Consider the following 25,219-nt stretch of genomic DNA (forward strand, 5'->3'; position numbering starts at 1 on the left):
CGCTCAGCGCTGTACATTACAAAGGGGGACAGAACATGTGACAGAACCATGGACCCCCATCTTTCCCCCCTCCAGTATCCTGGACCCCCATCCTCTCCCCCTCTAGAGCCTTGGGCTCTAATCCTCTCCTTCTCCAGAGCCCTGGACCCCCATCCTCTCCCCCTCCAGAACCCCTATCCTCTCCCCCTTCAGAGCCCCGGGACCTCATCCTCCCCTCCTCCAGAACCCTGGACCCCCATCTTTCCCCCTCCAGAACCCCATCCTCTCCGCCTCCAGAACCCCATCCTCTCCCCTTCCAGAGGCCCAAGCCCTCATCCTCTCCCCCTCCAGAGCCCTGGATCCCCCATCCTCTCCCCCTCCAGAACCCAGGACCCCCATTCTCTCCCATCCAAAGCTTTGGACCCCCATCCTCTCCCCCTCCAGAGCTTTCATGGTGCCCTTCTCATTTTTCCATGTACCGCAGTATGTCGGTGACACTCATTTGTCGCACAGGTCACCATAGCAGCAGGTGAGCACTCGCTGAGTTTTGTTAGCAAATTGCCAATAGCAACAGGTTCATTAGTATGACAGGTCAGCTGTAGTCTATCAGTCGTCAACAACCAATAGATGATAACACACGATCAGCGATCACAACACAGCGCAGACGCAACTGGCGCACACAGGGCCACCATTTTCCATGACTTCTGTTACAATTGCACCAACACCCCCAACAGGGCACCCCTCACTGACATTCTCCCACCACAGCCCCACACTTCCATCTAGGCGCCCTGACACCATTGTCCAGAGGACAACAAAGCCACAGGGTGTGCCAATATGGCGGCGGGGCACTTCCTGCGGTTACACAACAGAGGGGGGTCGAGGGCAGCTGGGGGACCACAACAACTTCCGGCCTGGCAGAGGAAAGCCTTTCCGCGCACGCGCATACAGCAGACAAAGGAGCGCACCGTGCGCAGGCGCGGAGGGAAGCGGGCGTTGCCGAGGAGACGGGGGAAGCGGCGCGTGCTCAGTGCGTATCGCGTGCTGTCTCCATGGTAATAGCTGGAATTGGCTCTGAGCACCAGGAGAGATGGAGGAGAGTCCGGTGCTGCTGTATGGAGAGGCTGAGGGCATGGTGCAGAGCCTGCAGAGCTTCCCCCTGAGGGACACCGGATCTGGGGGGTAAGGAAAGAAGATGGGGGTCTGGATTCTGGGGTGAGGAAAGGGTTCTGTGGGGGGAGAAGATGGGGGTCTGGATTCTGGGGTGAGGAAAGGGGTCTATGGGGGGAGAAGATGGGGGTCTGGATTCTGGGGTGAGGAAAGGGGTCTGTGGCAGGAGAAGATGGGGGTCTGGATTCTGGGGTGAGGAAAGGGGTCTGTGGGCGGGGGGGAGAAGATGGGGGTCTGTACTCTGGGGTGAGGAAAGGGGTCTGTGGGGGGAGAAGATGGGGGTCTGGACTCTGGGGTGAGGAAAGGGGTCTATGGGGGGAGAAGATGGGGGTCTGGATTCTGGGGTGAGGAAAGGGGTCTGTAGGGGGAGAAGATGGGGGTCTGGACTCTGGGTTGAGGAAAGGGGTCTATGGGGGGAGAAGATGGGGGTCTGAATTCTGGGGTGAGGAAAGGGGTCTGTGGGGTAGAAGATGGGGGTCTGGACTCTGGGGTGAGGAAAGGGGTCTATGGGGGGAGAAGATGGGGGTCTGGATTTTGGGGTGAGGAAAGGGGTCGGGGGGGGGGGAAATGGGGGTCTGGATTCTGGGGTGAGGAAGGGGGTCTGCGGGGGAGAAGATGGGGGTCTGGATTCTGGGGAGAGGAAAGGAGTCTGTGGGGGAGAAGATGGGGGTCTGGATTCTGGGGTGAAGAAAGGGGTCTGTGGGGGAGAAGATGGGGGTCTGGATTCTGGGGCGAGGAAAGGGGTCTGTGGGGGAGAAGATGGGGGTCTGGACTATGTTGAGGAAAGGGGTCTGTGGGTGGAGAAGATGGGGATCTGGATTCTGGGGTGAGGAAAGGAGTCTGTGGGGGAGAATATGGGGGTCTGGGGTTCTAGAAGAGGGGGATCTGAGATTTTGGAAATTAGACTATAGTGGTCTGAAGTTATATAGAGGGAAGAATGGGAATCTAAGATTCTAGAGTTACAAAGATTTTGGGTTCTGGAGAATAGAGGATGGAAGTCTAGGTTCTGGAGAGGATGGGAGTCTGAGGTTCTGGAGTATAGAGAATGGAAGTCTAGGTCCTGGAGACCATGAGAGTCTGAGGTTCTGGAGAGGTAAGGATGGGAGTCTGAGGTACTGGAGAGCAGAGGATGGGATTCTGAGGTTCTAGAGCAGAGGATGGGAATATAAATTCTGGAGAGGATGGGAGTCTGAGGTTCTGGAGAGTAGAGAATGGGATTCTGAGGTTCTAGAGAGGAGAGGATGGGGATCTGAGGTTCTGGAGAGGAGAGGATGGGGTTCTGGAGAGAAGAGAATACGGATCCTAGATTTTGGAGAGGAGAGGCTGGGGGTCTGAGGTTCTAGAGAGCTTCTCAAAAGGAGTGTATGGGAACCTTAGGTTCTGGAGAGGGAGAGGATGGGGGTCTGAGGTTCAGGAGAGGATGGGAATCTGAGGTTCTAGTAGAGTATGAGGATCTTGGGTTCTAGAGATGATAGTATGGGGATCTGGAAAGTAGAATAGGGGGATCTAAGGTTTTGCAGAGGAGAAGATAGTGATCTGAAGTTACAGTATGTAGAGGAGAGAATGGGAGTCTGAGGTTCTAGAGAGGAAAAGATGGGGATCTGAGGTTCTTAGAGGAGAGGATGGAAGTCTGAGGTTCTGGAGAAGAGAGGATGGAAATCTGAGGTTATTGAGAAGACAACATGGAAGTCTAAGGTTCTGGAGAAGAGAGGATGGATGTCTGAGGTTCTGGAGAAGGAGGATGGGAGTCTATGGTTCTGGAGAACAGAGGATGGAAGTCTGAGGTTCTGGAGAAGAGAGGATGAGAGTCTGAGGTTCTGGAGAAAAGAGGATGGGAGTCCGAGGCTCTGGAGAAGAGAGGATGGGAGTATGAAATTCTTGAGTAGAGAGGATGGAAGTCTGAGGTTCTGAAAAAGAGAGGATGAAGTCTGAGGTTCTGGAGAAGAGAGGATGGAAATCTGAGATTCTGGAGAAGAGAGGATGGGAGTCTGAGATTCTGGAGAAGAGAGGATGGAGTCTGAGTTTCTAGAGAAGAAAAGAAGGATGTCTGAGGTTCTGGAGAAGAGAGAATGGAAGTCTGAGATTCTGGAGAAGAGAGGATGGGAGTCTGAGGTTCTGGAGAAGAGAGGATGGAAGTCTGAGATTCTGGAGAAGAGAGGATGGGAGTCTGAGTTTCTGGAGAATAAAAGATGGAAGTCTGAGGTTCTGGAGAAGAAAGGATGGAAGTCTGAGGTTCTAGAGAAGAGAGGATGGAAGTCTGAGATTCTGAAGAAGAGAGGATGGGAGTCTGAGATTCTGGAGAAGAGAGGATGGAGTCTGAATTTCTAGAGAAGAAAAGATGGATGTCTGAGGTTCTGGAGAAGAGAGGATGGAAGTCTGAGATTCTGGAGAAGAGAGGATGGGAGTCTGAGGTTCTGGAGAAGAGAGGATGGAAGTCTGAGATTCTGGAGAAGAGAGGATGGGAGTCTGAGGTTCTGGAGAAGAGAGGATGGAAATCTGAGGTTATTGAGAAGACAACATGGAAGTCTAAGGTTCTGGAGAAGAGAGGATGGATGTCTGAGGTTCTGGAGAAGGAGGATGGGAGTCTATGGTTCTGGAGAACAGAGGATGGAAGTCTGAGGTTCTGGAGAAGAGAGGATGAGAGTCTGAGGTTCTGGAGAAAAGAGGATGGGAGTCCGAGGCTCTGGAGAAGAGAGGATGGGAGTATGAGGTTCTTGAGTAGAGAGGATGGAAGTCTGAGGTTCTGGAAAAGAGAGGATGAAGTCTGAGGTTCTGGAGAAGAGAGGATGGAAATCTGAGATTCTGGAGAAGAGAGGATGGGAGTCTGAGTTTCTGGAGAATAAAAGATGGAAGTCTGAGGTTCTGGAGAAGAGAGGATGGAAATCTGAGGTTATTGAGAAGACAACATGGAAGTCTAAGGTTCTGGAGAAGAGAGGATGGATGTCTGAGGTTCTGGAGAAGGAGGATGGGAGTCTATGGTTCTGGAGAACAGAGGATGGAAGTCTGAGGCTCTGGAGAAGAGAGGATGGGAGTATGAGGTTCTTGAGTAGAGAGGATGGAAGTCTGAGGTTCTGGAAAAGAGAGGATGAAGTCTGAGGTTCTGGAGAAGAGAGGATGGGAGTCTGAGGTTCTGGAGAAGAGAGGATGGAAGTCTGAGATTCTGGAGAAGAGAGGATGGGAGTCTGAGGTTCTGGAGAAGAGAGGATGGAAATCTGAGGTTATTGAGAAGACAACATGGAAGTCTAAGGTTCTGGAGAAGAGAGGATGGATGTCTGAGGTTCTGGAGAAGGAGGATGGGAGTCTATGGTTCTGGAGAACAGAGGATGGAAGTCTGAGGCTCTGGAGAAGAGAGGATGGGAGTATGAGGTTCTTGAGTAGAGAGGATGGAAGTCTGAGGTTCTGGAAAAGAGAGGATGAAGTCTGAGGTTCTGGAGAAGAGAGGATGGAAATCTGAGATTCTGGAGAAGAGAGGATGGGAGTCTGAGTTTCTGGAGAATAAAAGATGGAAGTCTGAGGTTCTGGAGAAGAAAGGATGGAAGTCTGAGGTTCTAGAGAAGAGAGGATGGAAGTCTGAGGTTCTAGAGAAGAGAGGATGGAAGTCTGAGATTCTGGAGAAGAGAGGATGGGAGCCTGAGATTCTGGAGAAGAGAGGATGGGAGTCTGAGTTTCAAGAGAAGAAAAGATGGAAGTCTGAGGTTCTGGAGAAGAGAGGATGGAAGTCTGAGATTCTGGAGAAGAGAGGATGGGAGTCTGAGGTTCTTCAGGGGAAAGAATGGGACCCTGATGTTCTGGAGAGGAAAGGATAGTGATATGAGGTTTTGTAGAGGAGAAAATGGAAGTCTCAGGTTGTGGAGAGGAGAGGATGGCAGTCTGAGGTTCTGGAAAAGAAATGCTGGGGATCTGATGTTCAGGAAGAGTTAGGAAGGGGTGTGGGGCTACAGAGGGGAGGATGGGAATCTGGGGCTTGAATGATTTATCCAAATTTGTATGTGGCATAGACCTCACTTATTTCCTAAATTTGCAGCATTTACAGCAAACTCAATATTTACTTTGATGAATTGACTGCGGTGTGTAATATTTCCAAAAGAGATATCACATGAGACAATCATCAGTGGATGGACGTCACTGTGAACTAATTGTATCCTCCCATCAGGTGGTTCAAGCAGCATGAATATGTTGAAAAGCTGAACATGCAGGCAATCTTGAATGCCTCCACTGGACAGGAAGAGATGATCAAAGATCTTCTGCTCACCCATGGCAAGGTAACCTATATCATATAATGCCCGTCCCTGGACCCCGCATTCACTATATCCGCTCTCCCCGGACCCCGCATTCACTATATCCGCTCTCCCCGGACCCCGCATTCACTATATCCGCTCTCCCCGGACCCCGCATTCACTATATCCGCTCTCCCCGAACCCCGCATTCACTATATCCGCTCTCCCCGGACCCCGCATTCACTATATCTGGTCTCCCCGGACCCCGCATTCACTATATCCGCTCTCCCCGGACCCCGCATTCACTATATCCGCTCTCCCCGGACCCCGCATTCACTATATCCGCTCTCCCCGGACCCCGCATTCACTATATCCGCTCTCCCCGGACCCCGCATTCACTATATCCGCTCTCCCCGGACCCCGCATTCACTATATCCGCTCTCCCCGGACCCCGCATTCAGTATATCCGCTCTCCCCGGACCCCGAATTCACTATATCCGCTCTCCCCGGACCCCGAATTCACTATATCCGCTCTCCCCGGACCCCGCATTCACTATATCCGGTCTCCCCGGACCCCGCATTCACTATATCCGGTCTCCCCGGACCCCGCATTCACTATATCCGCTCTCCCCGGGCCCCGCATTCACTATATCCGCTCTCACCGGACCCCGCATTCACTATATCCGCTCTCCCCGGACCCCGAATTCACTATATCCGCTCTCCCCGGACCCCGCATTCACTATATCCACTCTTCCCGGACCCCGAATTCACTATATCCGCACTCCCCGGACCCCGAATTCACTATATCCGCACTCCCCGGACCCCGAATTCACTATATCCGCACTCCCCGGACCCCAAATTCACTATATCCGCTCTCCCCGGACCCCGCATTCACTATATCCTCTGTCCCCGGACCCCGCATTCACTATATCCTCTGTCCCCGGACCCCGCATTCACTATATCCGCTCTCCCCGGACCCCGCATTCACTATATCCGCTCTCCCCGGACCCCGCATTCACTATATCCGCTCTCCCCGGACCCCGCATTCGATATATCCGCTCTCCCCGGACCCCGCATTCGATATATCCGCTCTCCCCGGACCCCGCATTCACTATATCCGCTCTCCCCGGACCCAGCATTCACTATATCCGCTCTCCCCGGACCCCGCATTCACTATATCCGCTCTTCCCGGACCCCGCATTCAGTGTATCCACTCTCCCCGGACCCCGCATTCACTATATCCGCTCTCCCACAGTATACAGCACATTGAAATGCAATTATTTTAGTAAATATAAACTGCTAAATCCCTTTTCTCATCAGCAGTTAGAGCAGTCTTGTGACTTCAGCAGAGCACTGGTTAAAGCTTGTAGAAGGAGTTTTTTTTCTGCTGTAGGAGGATGCAGGACCCCTGATTTCTGTCTGGACAGTGCTGTTCACATGCACTCTCCGTAGAAAAAAAAAAAAAACCTCTCTAGCAATATACACTAAACTGAGCATGTGCAGAAGGGCTAGGGGTTCAGCCTGTCTTATCAGCATGGTAATTTGAAGAAGAGGAGGGACAGGATCAAACAGCCTTTTTACACAGTGCAGAGGATTAACCCCTTAGGTCCCACAGTGAGTATAACAAGCATGCTTCATTGCATCTACAGACTGATTGGACTGTTGTGGGTTCAGTAACACTTTAATACTGCTTCAGTCCCCGTCATGTACTGTACACGTCACTTTGTTACATTTTTGTTCAGTTTTTCTGTAAAACAAAAGTGCAGAAACATTGTAGAACTTTGTTCTTATCAAATAAAACTTGTTGATGAAACAAATATGGACGTTGTCACCTGTCCCCTCTCCTTGCCTCTCTCACAGATCCCCATATTAATCCGCCAGCTGGTCAGCGTAGAGATCTGGAAGCTGAAAGTCTTCCCTGTGTTCTGCCAGCTACAAGATTTCCAGCCCAGCAGCACCTTCCCCCTCTACATGGTGGTAAGTACCGTGTCAGCTCCGACGTCCAATGATGGGGCTCCGTATCCAGACATTGGTGATCATCTATTATCATTATACAGGATTTATGGTGCCAACAGTTTGCTCAGCGCTTTACAATATAACGGGAGACAATACAGCAACAATACAGTTCAATACAAGAGGGATAGGAGGGCCTGATCCTGGGAGCTTACAATCTAAGGGGGAGGGGCTAGTGGTACAAAAGGTAGTAACTGTGGGGGATGGGCTGGTTGGAAGAGTAGAAGATTCCATTATTAGCTGAGGGCAGGATAGGCTTCCCTGAAGAGATCGGTTTTCAGAGATCGCCTAAAAGTGAGCAGAGTAGGCGATAGTCTGATAGATTGGGATAGAGAGTTCCAGAGGATGGGGGAAGCTCTGGAGAAGTCCTGGAGACGAGCATGGGAGGAGGAGACAAGGGAGCTAGAGAGCAGGAGGTCGTGCGAGGAGCGGAGAGGACAGTTTGGGTGATATTTAGAGACAAGATCGGTGATGTAATTTGGGGTGGAGTTTTAGATGGCTTTATATGTTATTGTTAATGTTTTGAATTGTTTTAGTTGGGCAATGGGAAGCCAGTGGAGGGATTGGCAGAGAGGGGTGGAGGACACTGAATGGGGGCCAGTGGAGGGATTGGCAGAGAGGGGTGGAGGACACTGAATGGGGGCCAGTGGAGGGATTGGCAGAGAGGGGTGGAGGACACTGAATGGAGGCCAGTGGAGGGATTGGCAGAGAGGGGTGGAGGACACTGAATGGAGGCCAGTGGAGGGATTGGCAGAGAGGGATGGAGGACACTGAATGAAGATCGGTGGAGGGATTGGCAGAGAGGGGTGGAGGACACTGAATGAAGATCGGTGGAGGGATTGGCAGAGAGGTGTGGCAGATACAGAACGGTTAGTAAGGTGGATTAGTCTGGCAGCAGCATTCATGATAGACTGAAGAGGGGATAGCCTGCAATGAGGTCGGCCAATGAGGAGGGAGTTACAGTAGTCAAGACGAGAGATAACCAGGGAGGGAATAAGTTGCTTAGTGGTTTCCGAGGTTAAGAACGGGCGTATCTTGGAGATGTTGGGGAGGTTGGAGATGTTGGGGAGGTTGGAGATGTTGCGGAGGTTGGAGATGTTGCGGAGGTTGGAGATGTTGCGGAGGTTGGAGATGTGGCGGAGGTTGGAGATGTTGCGGAGGTTGGAGATGTTGCTGAGGTTGGAGATGTTGCGGAAGCAGGAGGTGTTGCTGAGGTTGGAGATGTTGCGGAGGTTGGAGATGTGGCGGAGGTTGGAGATGTGGCTGAGGTTGGAGATGTGGCTGAGGTTGGAGATGTGGCGGAGGTTGGAGATGTGGCTGAGGTTGGAGATGTGGCGGAGGTTGGAGATGTGGCGGAGGTTGGAGATGTGGCGGAGGTTGGAGATGTGGCGGAGGTTGGAGATGTTGTGGAGGTTGGAGATGTTGGAGATTTTGCTGAGGTTGGAGATGTGGCGGAGGTTGGAGATGTGGCGGAGGTTGGAGATGTTGTGGAGGTTGGAGATGTTGGAGATGTTGCTGAGGTTGGAGATGTGGCGGAGGTTGGAGATGTTGGAGATGTTGCTGAGGTTGGAGATGTGGCGGAGGTTGGAGATGTTGCGGAGGCAGGAGGTGTTGCTGAGGTTGGAGATGTTGCTGAGGTTGGAGATGTTGCGGAAGCAGGAGGTGTTGCTGAGGTTGGAGATGTTGCGGAGGTTGGAGATGTTGCGGAGGCAGGAGGTGTTGCGGAGGTTGAAGATGTGGCGGAGGTTGGAGATGTGGCTGAGGTTGGAGATGTTGCTGAGGTTGGAGATGTGGCGGAGGTTGGAGATGTTGCTGAGGTTGGAGATGTGGCGGAGGTTGGAGATGTTGGAGATGTGGCTGAGGTTGGAGATGTGGCGGAGGTTGGAGATGTGGCGGAGGTTGGAGATGTTGTGGAGGTTGGAGATGTTGGAGATGTTGCTGAGGTTGGAGATGTGGCGGAGGTTGGAGATGTGGCGGAGGTTGGAGATGTGGCGGAGGTTGGAGATGTGGCGGAGGTTGGAGATGTTGCGGAGGTTGGAGATGTGGCGGAGGTTGGAGATGTGGCGGAGGTGAAGTCTACAAGATTTGGACAGCGATTGGATTTGGGGCTGAAAGGACAGATTGGAGTCCAGGACTACACCTAGTACCCTGGCATGAGGGGAGGGACTGATGGCCGTTTTATTGATCATCTATGGTATGTCCTCTCTCTACAGATACATCATGAGGCCACCATCATTAACCTGCTGGAGACGATCTCCTATCACAAGGTGAGGATGGCCGATGTTCACACACCGGGACCCAAAGACATTTGTATAAATGTAAACGCTGGGCAATGGGTTCTCAACCTTTTTTGAGACCAGAGTCCGGTAAATTCTTCCAGAACCTTCCATGCCCGCACAGTAAAAAAGTAAAGTTTAGTCCATAACTATCCATCATTTTAAAAGTCCACTTTCATGGCTGCAGCTCCTCTGGCATTGGCTAATCTCTGGACTGTAACAACAATAACCTACACTTACAATAATCTGCACTTAGACGGTGGCGCCCCCTATCCGTTTATTGTGTAGGACGGGGGGCGCCACCATCTAAGTGTAGATGTTTATTGAACCGTAAGGAAAGGGTTGAAATGCAGATATAGGCCCATCACAAGGCACTGCAGAGTCCATCAGGAGAGAGGCTGGGTGTTGCGGAGTCCGTCAGGAGAGAGGCCGGGTGTTGCACAGTCCGTCAGGAGAGAGGCCGGGTGTTGCACAGTCCGTCAGGAGAGAGGCCGGGTGTTGCGGAGTCCGTCAGGAGAGAGGCCGGGTGTTGCGGAGTCCGTCAGGAGAGAGGCCTGGTGTTGCACAGTCTGTCAGGAGAGAGGCCGGGTGTTGCACAGTCCGTCAGGAGAGAGGCCGGGTGTTGCGGAGTCCGTCAGGAGAGAGGCCGGGTGTTGCGGAGTCCGTCAGGAGAGAGGCCGGGTGTTGCACAGTCCGTCAGGAGAGAGGCCGGGTGTTGCGGAGTCCGTCAGGAGAGAGGCCGGGTGTTGCGGAGTCCGTCAGGAGAGAGGCCGGGTGTTGCACAGTCCGTCAGGAGAGAGGCCGGGTGTTGCGGAGTCTGTCAGGAGAGAGGCCGGGTGTTGCACAGTCCGTCAGGAGAGAGGCCGGGTGTTGCACAGTCCGTCAGGAGAGAGGCCGGGTGTTGCACAGTCCGTCAGGAGAGAGGCCGGGTGTTGCGGAGTCGTACCTGGAAGCGGTTGGGGTAGTTATGGAGCGTTCAGTACGGCATTGCAGAGCTTGAAGTAGGAAGCAGCCGGGAGCAGTAACCAGCATGGAGAGCAAACAGTGGCAGGAAACTGGAACCGGAAGCGACGTAGTGGCGTGCCGGCGGGCTTGGCGACGCGTTTTGGGGCATTGGAACCACCCTTTGTCAAACCCAGAGGCTTACGGCGCCCCCTGTCTTTTTATTATGAAAATGCTGGATGGCTGTGAACGGGGCGGAGTGTCACTGGGATGGAGGGGAAGGGGGTTAGTGGAGTGGGTTACGGGACTCTGCAGCAGTCGCCATGTAGGGGATGAGGTTTCTAGGGAGGGGTGGGGGGACTGTAGGATACTGATGGGGGTTAGAGGCACAATGGAGTGCTGGAAGCTCAGCAGCAGACTGGGGGGGGGGGGAGCACTGTGGGAGGTTGGGGGGCAGTTTGAAGGTTGAGGGCTCTCAGGGACCCTGGGGGGGGGGGGGGGGTTTGGCCACCATGAGAGCCATGAGGCACGCTGCAAAGTTAGGAGATTTGCAGCAAACCGAAGGCCCAGGAGGGAGGAGGCCGCGGTCCAGTGGTTGGGAACAACGGCTCTGGGATACTCAGTAAAGTGGAACTAAACCCACCGAGAACAAAATGGTTCCATTCAAAGCATGACATGAGTGATACCTGTCACAGTTGCTCGTGCTCTCAACCCAAATGTCAAGCCATCAAATGGCTGTAGTCATAAGTGATCACAAGCAGCACCATGGCAACTGAAGATCAAAAAGCGGCTAAGATGGCAGCTTCCATGGCTACAAAGGATAGGAGGGTTTACTTCTGCTATGATGTCATTAGTCTACTGCAGGCAGGAGGAGGCATTTCCTCAGTCTCCCCTCCCCCAGGGATCAGACTGTACATTGTAACTTTGTAGAAGGAGGAGGAGGCAATTCCTCAGTCTCCCCTCCCCCAGTGATCAGACTGTACATTGTAACTCTGTAGAAGGACGGAGGAAGCATTTCCTCAGTCTTCCCTCCCCCAGTGATCAGACTGTACATTGTAACTTTGTAGAAGGAGGTGGAGGCATTTCCTCAGTCTCCCCTCCCCCAGTGATCACACTGTACATTGTAACTTTGTAGAAGGAGGAGGAGGCATTTCCTCAGTCTCCCCTCCCCCAGTGATCGGACTGTACATTGTAACTTTGTAGAAGGAGGAGGCGGCATTTCCTCAGTCTCCCCTCCCCCAGTGATCAGACTGTACATTGTAACTTTGTAGAAGGAGGAGGAAGCATTTCCTCAGTGTCCCCTCCCCCAGTGATCGGACTGTACATTGTAACTTTGTAGAAGGAGGAGGAAGCATTTCCTCAGTCTCCCCTCCCCCAGTGATCAGACTGTACATTGTAACTTTGTAGAAGGACGAGGAGGCATTTCCTCAGTCCCCCCTCCCCCAGGGATCAGACTGTACATTGTAACTTTGTAGAAGGAGGAGGAGGCATTTCCTCAGTCTCCCCTCCCCCAGTGATCAGACTGTACATTGTAACTTTGTAGAAGGAGGTGGAGGCATTTCCTCAGTCTCCCCTCCCCCAGTGATCAGACTGTACATTGTAACATTGTAGAAGCAGGAGGAGGCATTTCTTGAGTCTCCTCTGAGGAAGTGTTACAATGACACATTGCTTGGCATACAAACATATATTTGATAACATCTCCGCTGTAAGTAATACGGAAGGGCTTGTCGCCGGTTTCTATGACATCAGCGCAGCAGCACTGTACCTGGCTGGTTCTGTTTTGGGATTTATTGTTACCTGTCAGCAGATCTGAGCTCCTCTGACTCCCTGGATGTGTCCATGTTGTGTGCAGGAAGTGTGCGAATCTGCAGAGGATCTGGTCCTGGATCTGATCGATTACTGTCACCGCAAACTCGCTATGCTGGCAGCGAAGGGATCCTCCGGAGAGTCACCGAACCAGGAAAGGATGATGGCGAATGTGTCCGAGGATGTCTCTTCACTAGAGGTAAGTGGTAACCAAGTCATGTGATGACCTCCGGCCCCCCTCCAGTCATGCCCAGGTGTACCGGCTCCTCCCCTCCAGTCTTGCACAGGTGTACCGGCTCCTCCCCTCCAGTCTTGCACAGGTGTACCGGCTCCTCCCCTCCAGTCTTGCACAGGTGTACCGGCTCCTCCCCTCCAGTCTTGCACAGGTGTACCGGCTCCTCCCCTCCAGTCTTGCACAGGTGTAGCGGCTCCTCCCCTCCAGTCTTGCACAGGTGTACCGGCTCCTCCCCTCCAGTCTTGCACAAGTGTACTGGCTCCTCCCCTCCAATCATGCACAGGTGTACCGGATCCTCCCCTCCAATCTTGCACAGGTGTACCGGCTCCACCCTTTCAGTATTGCACAGGTGTATCGGCTCCTCCTCTCCAATCTTGCACAGGTGTAGCGGCTCCTCCCCTCCAGTCTTGCACAGGTGTACCTGCTCCTCCCCTTCAGTCTTGCACAGGTGTACCGGCTCCTCCCCTTCAGTCTTGCACAGGTGTACCGGCTCCTCCCCTTCAGTCTTGCACAGGTGTACCGGCTCCTCCCCTCCAGTCTTGCACAGGTGTAGCGGCTCCTCCCCTCCAGTCTTGCACAGGTGTACCGGCTCCTCCCCTCCAGTCTTGCACAAGTGTACTGGCTCCTCCCCTCCAATCATGCACAGGTGTACCGGATCCTCCCCTCCAATCTTGCACAGGTGTACCGGCTCCTCCCTTTCAGTATTGCACAGGTGTATCGGCTCCTCCTCTCCAATCTTGCACAGGTGTAGCGGCTCCTCCCCTCCAGTCTTGCACAGGTGTACCTGCTCCTCCCCTTCAGTCTTGCACAGGTGTACCAGCTCCTCCCCTTCAGTCTTGCACAGGTGTACCGGCTCCTCCCCTTCAGTCTTGCACAGGTGTACCGGCTCCTCCCCTTCAGTCTTGCACAGGTGTACCGGCTCCTCCCCTTCAGTCTTGCACAGGTGTACCGGCTCCTCCTCTTCAGTCTTGCACAGGTGTACTGGCTCCTCTCTGGGACTGAAATGGCTTCCTCTGATGTCACCGCACACTGTGAGCTTCTTCATTAGAAACTGCAGTCAATCAGATAGAGCTCCGCCTCATTTCCGGGCTGGAGGGCGTCCAACATCATCTAGCGCTTTTACCCCAGCCTGACTGTCCCTGGCTCCGCCCGACTGTCCCTGGCCCCGCCTGACTGTCCCTGGTCCCGCCCCTTTCATCCATCGGATTGCAGTTCTTACAATCATGGAGGCTCAGCATCACCAAGAGTGGTCTGCATGCAAATACAGCCTGCCTAGAACGGCCACTCCTCCAGACTGACTCCACCCATCAAGCCATTTGAAATTTGCATAGGTCCTCCCACTGCTTGTATCATTGCTGAGGGCTCTTGAGAGGAGTGCTGAGGGGCGGGGTGCTGTGATGTTTTCTGGAAGCTATGTACAGCACCCTGCTGGCCCCTCCCATCAGCCATGATCTGCCTGCACTGTATGAGATGCACAGAGATCCAGTGATGTCATCACAAGGTCTTCAAAAAAAAAAAGTCATGAAAATGGGAGGTTTTATTTAAAATTTTAGTTAGCATGTTAATGAGGGGGAGGAGCCACGGAAGGTAAATATAAGCAGATTAAACATCAGCTCCTCATACATGTGCGGTGGGTTGGGACGTGTGTCACCGACGTACATAATCATGCAAAATTCGGCTCACGCACATTCGTTAGGCAGCCCATCTATATGAATAGAAAGTCAATTCAGCAGACGTAGCGCACATGTGTTGGGGAGCTCTTTACTCCCTCCTTTGGATAATGGACCATAAAGGGTTCAAGAATAGCAAACCAAAAAAAAAAAGTTCAGTGGCTTAGTGGTTAGCACTTCAGCCATGTAGCACGGGGTCCTATATTCAAATCCTGGCTACCAGCCATAATCTGCCTGCGTTGCATAGAGAAGCACAAAGACCCAGTGATGACATCATTGGATCTAAAATAAGGGGGAAAAAAAAAAGAATGTCATGAAATCGATTTTTTTTTTCAAAATCGTGCAATTTTCATTGAGACTTTACAGTGCAACTTGATGTGACTTTGGATGAGTGCGACTTTGGTTTTGAGCAAGGATGATTGTGCTGTGCAAAGTCGCACACAAGTCGCATGTATTAGGCCGGGTTCACACTAATGCGGGGTGGTACATCGCATGTGATTCGCACAGGAACCGCACCGCATTCCCTGCAGATCACATGTGATTTATATTTATTTTATTTCAGGTACTTATATAGCGCCGTCAATTTACGCAGCGCTTTACATATATATTGTACATTCACATCAGTCCCCGCCCCCGAGGAACGTACAATCTAAGGTCCCTAACCCTCAAGGGGCGTACAATCTAAGGTCCCTAACCCTCAAGGGGCGTACAATCTAAGGTCCCTGACCCTCAAGGGGCGTACAATCTAAGGTCCCTAGCCCTCAAGGGGTGTACAATCTAAGGTCCCTAGCCCTCAAGGGGCGTACAATCTAAGGTCCCTAACCCTCAAGGGGCGTACGATCTAAGGTCCCTGACCCTCAAGGGGCGTACAATCTAAGGTCCCTAACCCTCAAGGGGCGTACAATCTAAGGTCCCTAACCCTCAAGAGGCGTACAATCTAAGGTCCCTAGCCCTCAAGGGGTGTACAATCTAAGGTCCCTAACCCTCAAGGGGTGTACAATCTAAGGTCCCTAACCCTCAAGGGGTGTACAATCTAAGGTCCCTAGCCCTCAAGGGGCGTACAATCTAAGGTCCCTAACCCTCAAGGGGCGTACAATCTAAGGTCCCTAGCCCTCAAGGGGTGTACAATCTAAGGTCCCTGACCCTCAAGGGGTGTACAATCTAAGGTCCCTAGCCCTCAAGGGGCGTACAATCTAAGGTCCCTAACCCTCAAGGGGGGTACAATCTAAGGTCCCTAACCCTCAAGGGGCGTACAATCTAAGGTCCCTAACCCTCAAGGGGCGTACAATCTAAGGTCCCTAACCCTCAAGGAGCGTACAATCTAAGGTCCCTAACTCACATTCATACATACACATACTAGGGACAATTTAGACAGGAACCAGTTCACCTCCTGGCATGTCTTTGGAGTGTGGGAGGAAACCGGAGTACCTGGAGGAAATCCACGCAGCCACAGGGAGAACAAGAAAACTTCAGGCAGGTGGTGTCCTCGTTGGGATTCGAACCAACGACCCGAGTACCGCCAGGTGGAAGTGCTAACCATTGAGCCAATGTGCTGCCCTATATGTGGTGCAATCAGAGCTGTACATTTTGTATGGCTCAAATCGCACTGCACCCAAAAGGTCAGCACTAGAATCGGTTCGCACGGGTATTCACACCTATACAATCTCGATTCTGCACATCGCACTGCGTTTTGCGGACCGATTTCGGGGTGTTAACATACACACCAGCAGAGGTTCGCGTGAACGGGGTGCGATTCTGACACGGTGCGGAAAACGCTGAGAATTCCGCAGCGCATCGGTGTGAACCCGGGCTAATATAGAGGTGCGACTTTCAGGTGACTTAAAAGGGTTTACATTGAAGTCTATGGCCCTCAAGTCACATGAAAGTCGGACCAAAGCAGTGCGGGAACGACTTGGAGCTGCACAGATATGAATGATGCTCATTGCGGGCAGCACAGTGGCTAAATGGTTAGCACTTCTGCCTGGCAGTACTCGGGTCGTTGGTTCGAATCCCAACCACGGCACCACCTGCCTGGAGTTTGCATGTTCTCCCTGTGCCTGCGTGGGTTTCCTCCGGTTTCCTCCCACACTCCAAAGACATGCTGGTAGGTGAATTGTCTCCTGTCTAAATTGTCCCTAGTATGTGTATGTATGAATGTGAGTTAGGGACCTTAGATTGTACGCTCCTCGGGGGCGGGGACTGATGGGAATGTACAATATATACTGTATATAAAGCACTGCGTAAATTACCGGCGCTATAGAAGTACCTGAAATAAATAAATAAAATAAATTGGGAAACATGAGGTGTGACTTGTCAGGCGACTTTGAACCCCAAAGTCACATGACAAGTGTGATTGGCTCTTAATGTCATGGAAGGAAACGGGGGAGGTAAACGACAAGTCGATTAAATTTCAGCTGTAATCACTGAACCGTTTTCCTGCACGAATAGTTCACGAAACCCTCTGCTACCCCTTCCAGGAACTGAAGCGACAATCTGCGGCTCTGGAGTTTGACATCGCCCTGAAGTGTCTGTCAGTCCTGCGTTACGTCACCGACCACACAGACAGGTGAGGATGGCGAAGGGTCGGGTCCGGTCATAGGAAGAGATATATGAGATTCTTTGTCTGTTCACAGTCTGTCGCTTAGTGTGACCACACGGCTACTGAACACCCACAACCTGCCCTGCGTTCTGGTGGAGCTGCTGCAGCATTGTCCCTGGAGCCGGCGACACCAAGGTACCCGTATCATGGGGGGAGGGGGAGGGAGGCAACGCTGACCGTGTATGAGCGCACCACACTGGGTTTGGGTCCTTTCACCCGGGCGTTCCGTAGGTCCGTTTACGGATGAAATACGGACCCCCATGTATTCCTGTGGATCCAGAGGGAGGCAAAAAAACCAGCAAAGCACGATCCAATTTGCTCCTGCTGGGAAAAAATTCCTTCCTGATCCCCCCCGAGAGGCAATCGGATATTCCCGGGATCAACTTTCCCTATAAATTGGTAAAGGATGTGAAAAACGGATGTAAATGGATGAAATACTTATGTAAACGGATCTGTATTTTCTTTGAAAAAACGTGACTAAACTGATGAAAAAAACAGAACACCCGTGTGGAAGGACCCTATAGCCGCATCCGTTAACATCCGTTTTTTTAAATGGAAGAAAACCCTATTTTTCTTCTGTTAAAAAAAACCCGGAACGGATGAAAAACTGATGTAAATGGACATACTGTCTGTTTTTGTAATGGTAAAGGATGTAAAAAAAAGGGATGTAAACTGATGAAAAACTGATGTGAAATGATCGTTTTTTCTTTAAAAAAAAAAACATGACTGAACTGATGAAAAAAACAGACCGCCGGTGTGAAAGAACAGATGCGGCTATAGGGTCCTTTCACACGGGTGTTCCATTTTTTTCATCAGTTCAGTCACGTTTTTTCAAAGAAAAAATGATCAGTTCATGTCAGTTTTTCCTCAGTTTACATCCGTTTTTTTTAACATCCTTTACCAATGCAAAAATTGTCAGTATATCCATTTACATCCGTTTTTCGTCCTTTCCGGGTTTTTTCATGGAAGAAAAATAATGTTTTCTTCCTTTTAAAAAAAAAACGGATGTTAATGCATGCGGTTAAAGGGTCAACATCCGTTTTTTTAAATGGAAGAAAACCCTATTTTTCTTCCATAAAAAAACCCGGAAAGGACGAAAAACGGATGTAAACGGATTTACTGACCATTTTTGCATTGGTAAAGGATGTTAAAAAAAAACCGGATGTAAACTGATGAAAAACTGATGTGAACTGATCCATTTTGTCTTGGAAAAAACGTGACTGAACTGATGAAAAAAACGAAACACCCGTGTGAAAGGACCCTATAACCGCATCCGTTAACATCCATTTTTTTTAATGGAAGAAAACCCTATTTTTCTTCCATAAAAAAACCCAGAACGGATGAAAAAAGGATGTAAACGAAAGTTAATGGACAATGTTTTTGCATTGGTAAAGGATGTAAAAAAAAAGGATGTAAACTGATGAAAAATGGATGTGAACTGATGTGAACTGATCCATTTTTGCTTGGAAAAACATGACTGAACTGATGACCAAAACGGAACACCCGTGTGAAAGGACCATATTTTTCTTCCGTAAACAAAACAGAATGGATGAAAAAAACGGATGTAAATGGATGAAATACTGATGTAAACAGATCTGTATTTTCTTTGAAAAAACGTGACTAAACTGATGAAAAAAACAGAACACCCGTGTGAAAGGACCCTATAGCTGCATGCGTTAACATCCGTTTTTTTAAATGGAAGAAAACCCTATTTTTCTTTCATTAAAAAACCCGGAACGGATGAAAAACTGATGTAAATGGACATACTGTCTGTTTTTGCATTGGTAAAGGATGTAAAAAAAAAAACCGATATAAACTGATGAAAACTGGATGTAAACTGATGTGAACTGATCCGTTTTTTTCTTGGAAAAAATGTGACTGAACTGATGAAAAAAACGTAACGCCCGTGTGGAAGGACCCTATAACCGCATCCGTTAACATCCGTTTTTTTTAAATGGAAGAAGACCCTATTTTTCTTCTGTTAAAAAAAACCCGGAACGGATGAAAAACTGATGTAAATGGACATACTGTCTGTTTTTGTAATGGTAAAGGATGTAAAAAAAAGGGATGTAAACTGATGAAAAACTGATGTGAAATGATCGTTTTTTCTTTAAAAAAAAAACATGACTGAACTGATGAAAAAAACAGACCGCCGGTGTGAAAGAAGGGATGCGGCTATAGGGTCCTTTCACACGGGTGTTCCGTTTTTTTCTTCAGTTCAGTCACGTTTTTTCAAAGAAAAAACGATCAGTTCATGTCAGTTTTTCATCAGTTTACATCCGGTTTTTTTTAACATCCTTTACCAATGCAAAAATGGTCAGTATATCCGTTTACATCCGTTTTTCATCCTTTCCGGGTTTTTTCATGGAAGAAAAATAGGGTTTTCTTCCTTTTAAAACAACAGATGTTAACACATGCGGTTATAGGGTCAACATCCGTTTTTTTAAATGGAAGAAAACCCTATTTTTCTTCCATAAAAAAAACCTGGAAAGGACGAAAAACTGATGTAAATGGACATACTGTCTGTTTTTGCAATGGTAAAGGATGTAAAAAAAAAGGATGTAAACTGATGAAAAACTGACATGAACTGATCGTTTTTTCTTTGAAAAAACATGATTGAACTGATGAAAAAAACAGACCGCCGGTGTGAAAGAACGGATGCGGCTATAGGGTCCTTTCACACGGGTGTTCCATTTTTTTCATCAGTTCAGTCACGTTTTTTCAAAGAAAAAACGATCAGTTCATGTCAGTTTTTCATCAGTTTACATCCTTTTTTTTTTAACATCCTTTACCAATGCAAAAATGGTCAGTGTGTCCATTTACATCCGTTTTTCGTCCTTTCCGGGTTTTTTTACAGAAGAAAACTAAGGTTTTCTTCCTTTTAAAAAAATGGATGTTAACGCATGCGGTTAAAGGGTCAACATCCATTTTTTTTAAATGGAAGAAAACCCAATTTTTCTTCCATAAAAACCCCCCAGAAAGGACGAAAAACAGATATAAACGGACATACTGACCATTTTTGCATTGGTAAAGGATGGTAAAAGAAAACGGATGTGAACTGATCCATTTTTTCTTGGAAAAAATGTGACTGAACTGATGAAAAAAACAGAACGCCCGTGTGAAAGGACCCTATAGCTGCATCCGTTAACATCCGTTTTTGTTAATGGAAGAAAACCCTATTTTTCTTTCATTAAAAAACCCGGAACGGATGAAAAACTGATGTAAATGGACATACTGTCTGTTTTTGCATTGGTAAAGGATGTAAAAAAAAACCCGATATAAACTGATGAAAACTGGATGTAAACTGATGTGAACTGATCCGTTTTTTTCTTGGAAAAAATGTGACTGAACTGATGAAAAAAACGTAACGCCCGTGTGGAAGGACCCTATAACCGCATCCGTTAACATCCATTTTTTTTAAATGGAAGAAGACCCTATTTTTCTTCTGTTAAAAAAAACCCGGAACGGATGAAAAACTGATGTAAATGGACATACTGTCTGTTTTTGTAATGGTAAAGGATGTAAAAAAAAGGGATGTAAACTGATGAAAAACTGATGTGAAATGATCGTTTTTTCTTTAAAAAAAAACATGACTGAACTGATGAAAAAAACAGACCGCCGGTGTGAAAGAACGGATGCGGCTATAGGGTCCTTTCACACGGGTGTTCCGTTTTTTTCTTCAGTTCAGTCACGTTTTTTCAAAGAAAAAAAACGATCAGTTCACGTCAGTTTTTCATCAGTTTACATCCGTTTTTTTTTTAACATCCTTTACCAATGCAAAAATGGTCAGTATGTCCATTTACAACCGTTTTTCATCCTTTCCGGGTTTTTTCATGGAAGAAAAATAGGGTTTTCTTCCTTTTAAAAAAACAGATGTTAACACATGCGGTTATAGGGTCAACATCCGTTTTTTTAAATGGAAGAAAACCCTATTTTTCTTCCATAAAAAAAACCTGGAAAGGACGAAAAACTGATGTGAATGGACATACTGTCTGTTTTTGCAATGGTAAAGGATGTAAAAAAAAAGGATGTAAACTGATGAAAAACTGACATGAACTGATCGTTTTTTCTTTGAAAAAACATGATTGAACTGATGAAAAAAACAGACCGCCGGTGTGAAAGAACGGATGCGGCTATAGGGTCCTTTCACACGGGTGTTCCATTTTTTTCATCAGTTCAGTCACGTTTTTTCAAAGAAAAAACGATCAGTTCATGTCAGTTTTTCATCAGTTTACATCCTTTTTTTTTTAACATCCTTTACCAATGCAAAAATGGTCAGTATGTCCGTTTATATCTGTTTTTCGTCCTTTCTGGGGGGTTTTTATGGAAGAAAAATTGGGTTTTCTTCCTTTTAAAAAAATGGATGTTAACGCATGCGGTTAAAGGGTCAACATCCGTTTTTTTAAATGGAAGAAAACCCTATTTTTCTTCCATAAAAACCCCCCAGAAAGGACGAAAAACAGATATAAACGGACATACTGACCATTTTTGCATTGGTAAAGGATGGTAAAAGAAAACTGATGTGAACTGATCCATTTTTTCTTGGGAAAAATGTGACTGAACTGATAAAAAAAAACAGAACACCCGTGTGAAAGGACCCTATAACCGCATCTGTTAACATCCGTTTTTTTAATGGAAGAAAACCCTATTTTTCTTCCGTAAAAAACCCCAGAAAGGACAAAAAACTGATGTGAATGGACATACTGTCTGTTTTTGCAATGGTAAAGGATATAAAAAAAAAAAAGGATGTAAACTGATGAAAAACATGACTGAACTGATGAAAAAAACAGATCGCTGGTGTGAAAGAACAGATGCGGTTATAGGGTCCTTTCACACGGGTGTTCCATTTTTTTCATCAGTTCATGTCAGTTTTTCATCAGTTTACATCCGTTTTTTTTTATATCCTTTACCATTGCAAAAATGGTCAGTATGTCTGTTTACATCCGTTTTTCGTCCTTTCCGGGTTTTTTCATGGAAGAAAAATAGGGTTTTCTTCCTTTTAAAAAAACGGATGTTAACACGTGTTTTTTTTAAATGGAAGAAAACCCTATTTTTCTTCCGTAAAAAACCCCGGAAAGGACGTAAAATGGATGTAAACGGATATACTGACCATTTTTGCATTGGTAAACGATGGTAAAAGAAAACGGATGTGAACTGATGAAAAACAGATGTGAACTGATCCATTTTTTCTTGGAAAAAATGTGACTGAACTGATAAAAAAAACAGAACACCCGTGTGAAAAGACCCTATAACCGCATCTGTTAACATCCGTTTTTTTAATGGAAGAAAACCCTATTTTTCTTCCGTAAAAAACCCCAGAAAGGATGAAAAACGGATGTAAACGGACATACTGACCATTTTTGCATTGGTAAAGGATGTTAAAAAAAAACGGATGTAAACTGATGAAAAAATGATCTGAACTGATCCATTTTTTCTTGGAAAAAATGTGAAAGAACTGATGAAAAAAAACAAAACACTTGTGTGGAAGGACCCTATAACTGCATCTGTTAACATCCGTTTTTTTTAATGGAAGAAAACCCTATTTTTCTGCTGTTAAAAAAAACCTGGAACAGATGAAAAACTGATGTAAATGGACATACTGTCTGTTTTTGCAATGGTAAAGGATGTAAAAAAAAGGGATGTAAACTGATGAAAAACTGACGTGAAATGATTGTTTTTTCTTTAAAAAAAACATGACTGAACTGATGAAAAAAACAGACCGCCGGTGTGAAAGAACGGATGCGGCTATAGGGTCCTTTCACACGGGTGTTCCATTTTTTTCATCAGTTCAGTCACGTTTTTTCAAAGAAAAAACGATCAGTTCATGTCAGTTTTTCATCAGTTTAAATCCATTTTTTTTAACATCCTTTACCAATGCAAAAATGGTCAGTATGTCTGTTTACATCCGTTTTTTCGTCCTTTCCGGGTTATTTTTATGGAAGAAAAATAGGGTTTTCTTCCTTTTAAAAAAACGGATGTTAACGCATGCGGTTAAAGGGTCAACATCCGTTTTTTTTAAATGGAATAAAACCCTATTTTTCTTCCGTAAAAAAACCTGGAAAGGGCGAAAAACGGATGTAAACGGACATACTAACCATTTTTGCATTGGTAAAGGATGGTAAAAAAAACGGATGTAAACTGATGAAAAACTGATGTGAAGTGATCCATTTTTTCTTGGAAAAAATGTGACTGAACTGATGAAAAAAACAGAACACCCGTGTGAAAGGACCCTATAACCGCATCTGTTAACATCCATTTTTGTTAATGGAAGAAAACCCTATTTTTCTTCTGTTAAAAAAAACCCGGAATGGGTGAAAAGCTGATGTGAATGGACATACTGTCTGTTTTTGCAATGGTAAAGGATGTAAAAAAAAAAGGATATAAACTGATGAAAAACATGACTGAACTGATGAAAAAAACAGACCGCCGGTGTGAAAGAACGGATGCGGCTATAGGGTCCTTTCACACGGGTGTTCCATTTTTTTCATCAATTCAGTCACTTTTTTTCAAAGAAAAAACGATCAGTTCACGTCAGTTTTTCATCAGTTTACATCCGTTTTTTTAACATCCTTTACCAATGCAAAAATAGTCAGTATGTCTGTTTACATCCGTTTTTCATCCTTTCCGGGTTTTTTTACAGAAGAAAAATAGGGTTTTCTTCCTTTTAAAAAAATGGATGTTAACGCATGCGGTTAAAGGGTCAACATCCGTTTTTTTAAATGGAAGAAAACCCTATTTTTCTTCCATAAAAACCCCCCAGAAAGGACGAAAAACAGATATAAACGGACATACTGACCATTTTTGCATTGGTAAAGGATGGTAAAAGAAAACTGATGTGAACTGATCCATTTTTTCTTGGGAAAAATGTGACTGAACTGATAAAAAAAAACAGAACACCCGTGTGAAAGGACCCTATAACCGCATCTGTTAACATCCGTTTTTTTAATGGAAGAAAACCCTATTTTTCTTCCGTAAAAAACCCCAGAAAGGACAAAAAACTGATGTAAATGGACATACTGTCTGTTTTTGCAATGGTAAAGGATATAAAAAAAAAAAAGGATGTAAACTGATGAAAAACATGACTGAACTGATGAAAAAAACAGATCGCTGGTGTGAAAGAACAGATGCGGTTATAGGGTCCTTTCACACGGGTGTTCCATTTTTTTCATCAGTTCATGTCAGTTTTTCATCAGTTTACATCCGTTTTTTTTTATATCCTTTACCATTGCAAAAATGGTCAGTATGTCTGTTTACATCCGTTTTTCGTCCTTTCCGGGTTTTTTCATGGAAGAAAAATAGGGTTTTCTTCCTTTTAAAAAAACGGATGTTAACACGTGTTTTTTTTAAATGGAAGAAAACTCTATTTTTCTTCTGTAAAAAAACCCGGAAAGGACGTAAAACGGATGTAAACGGATATACTGACCATTTTTGCATTGGTAAACGATGGTAAAAGAAAACGGATGTGAACTGATGAAAAACAGATGTGAACTGATCCATTTTTTCTTGGAAAAAATGTGACTGAACTGATGAAAAAAACGAAACACCCGTGTGAAAGGACCCTATAACCACATCCGTTAACATCCATTTTTTTTAATGGAAGAAAACCCTATTTTTCTTCCATAAAAAAACCCAGAACGGATGAAAAAAGGATGTAAACGAAAGTTAATGGACAATGTTTTTGCATTGGTAAAGGATGTAAAAAAAAAGGATGTAAACTGATGAAAAATGGATGTGAACTGATGAAAAATGGATGTGAACTGATCCATTTTTGCTTGGAAAAACATGACTGAACTGATGACCAAAACGGAACACCCGTGTGAAAGGACCATATTTTTCTTCCGTAAACAAAACGGATGAAAAAAACGGATGTAAATGGATGAAATACTGATGTAAACGGATCTGTATTTTCTTTGAAAAAACGTGACTAAACTGATGAAAAAAACAGAACACCCGTGTGAAAGGACCCTATAGCTGCATGCGTTAACATCCGTTTTTTTAAATGGAAGAAAACCCTATTTTTCTTTCATTAAAAAACCCGGAACGGATGAAAAACTGATGTAAATGGACATACTGTCTGTTTTTGCATTGGTAAAGGATGTAAAAAAAAAACCGATATAAACTGATGAAAACTGGATGTAAACTGATGTGAACTGATCCGTTTTTTTCTTGGAAAAAATGTGACTGAACTGATGAAAAAAACGTAACGCCCGTGTGGAAGGACCCTATAACCGCATCCGTTAACATCCATTTTTTTTAAATGGAAGAAGACCCTATTTTTCTTCTGTTAAAAAAAACCCGGAACGGATGAAAAACTG

The 25,219-nt window shown here is 46.8% G+C and overlaps 1 protein-coding gene across 1 annotated transcript; it reads left to right on the plus strand.

Annotated features, from left to right (window-relative positions):
• Positions 1-953: 953 nt before the first annotated feature.
• Positions 954-17,039, plus strand: ZMYND10 (zinc finger MYND-type containing 10; the record flags this gene model as incomplete). Its single annotated transcript, XM_089655549.1, has 7 exons — positions 954-1,158; positions 5,300-5,408; positions 7,224-7,340; positions 9,590-9,643; positions 12,447-12,599; positions 16,783-16,871; positions 16,939-17,039. Coding segments are annotated over exons 1-7 (715 nt in total), but the record flags the coding sequence as incomplete, so codon positions are not given.
• Positions 17,040-25,219: the final 8,180 nt, after the last annotated feature.

Source organism: Staurois parvus, unplaced genomic scaffold (assembly GCF_062004578.1).
Source record: "Staurois parvus isolate SC_StPar_1 unplaced genomic scaffold, SC_StPar_1.0 ptg000847l, whole genome shotgun sequence".
NCBI lineage: Eukaryota > Metazoa > Chordata > Amphibia > Anura > Ranidae > Staurois > Staurois parvus.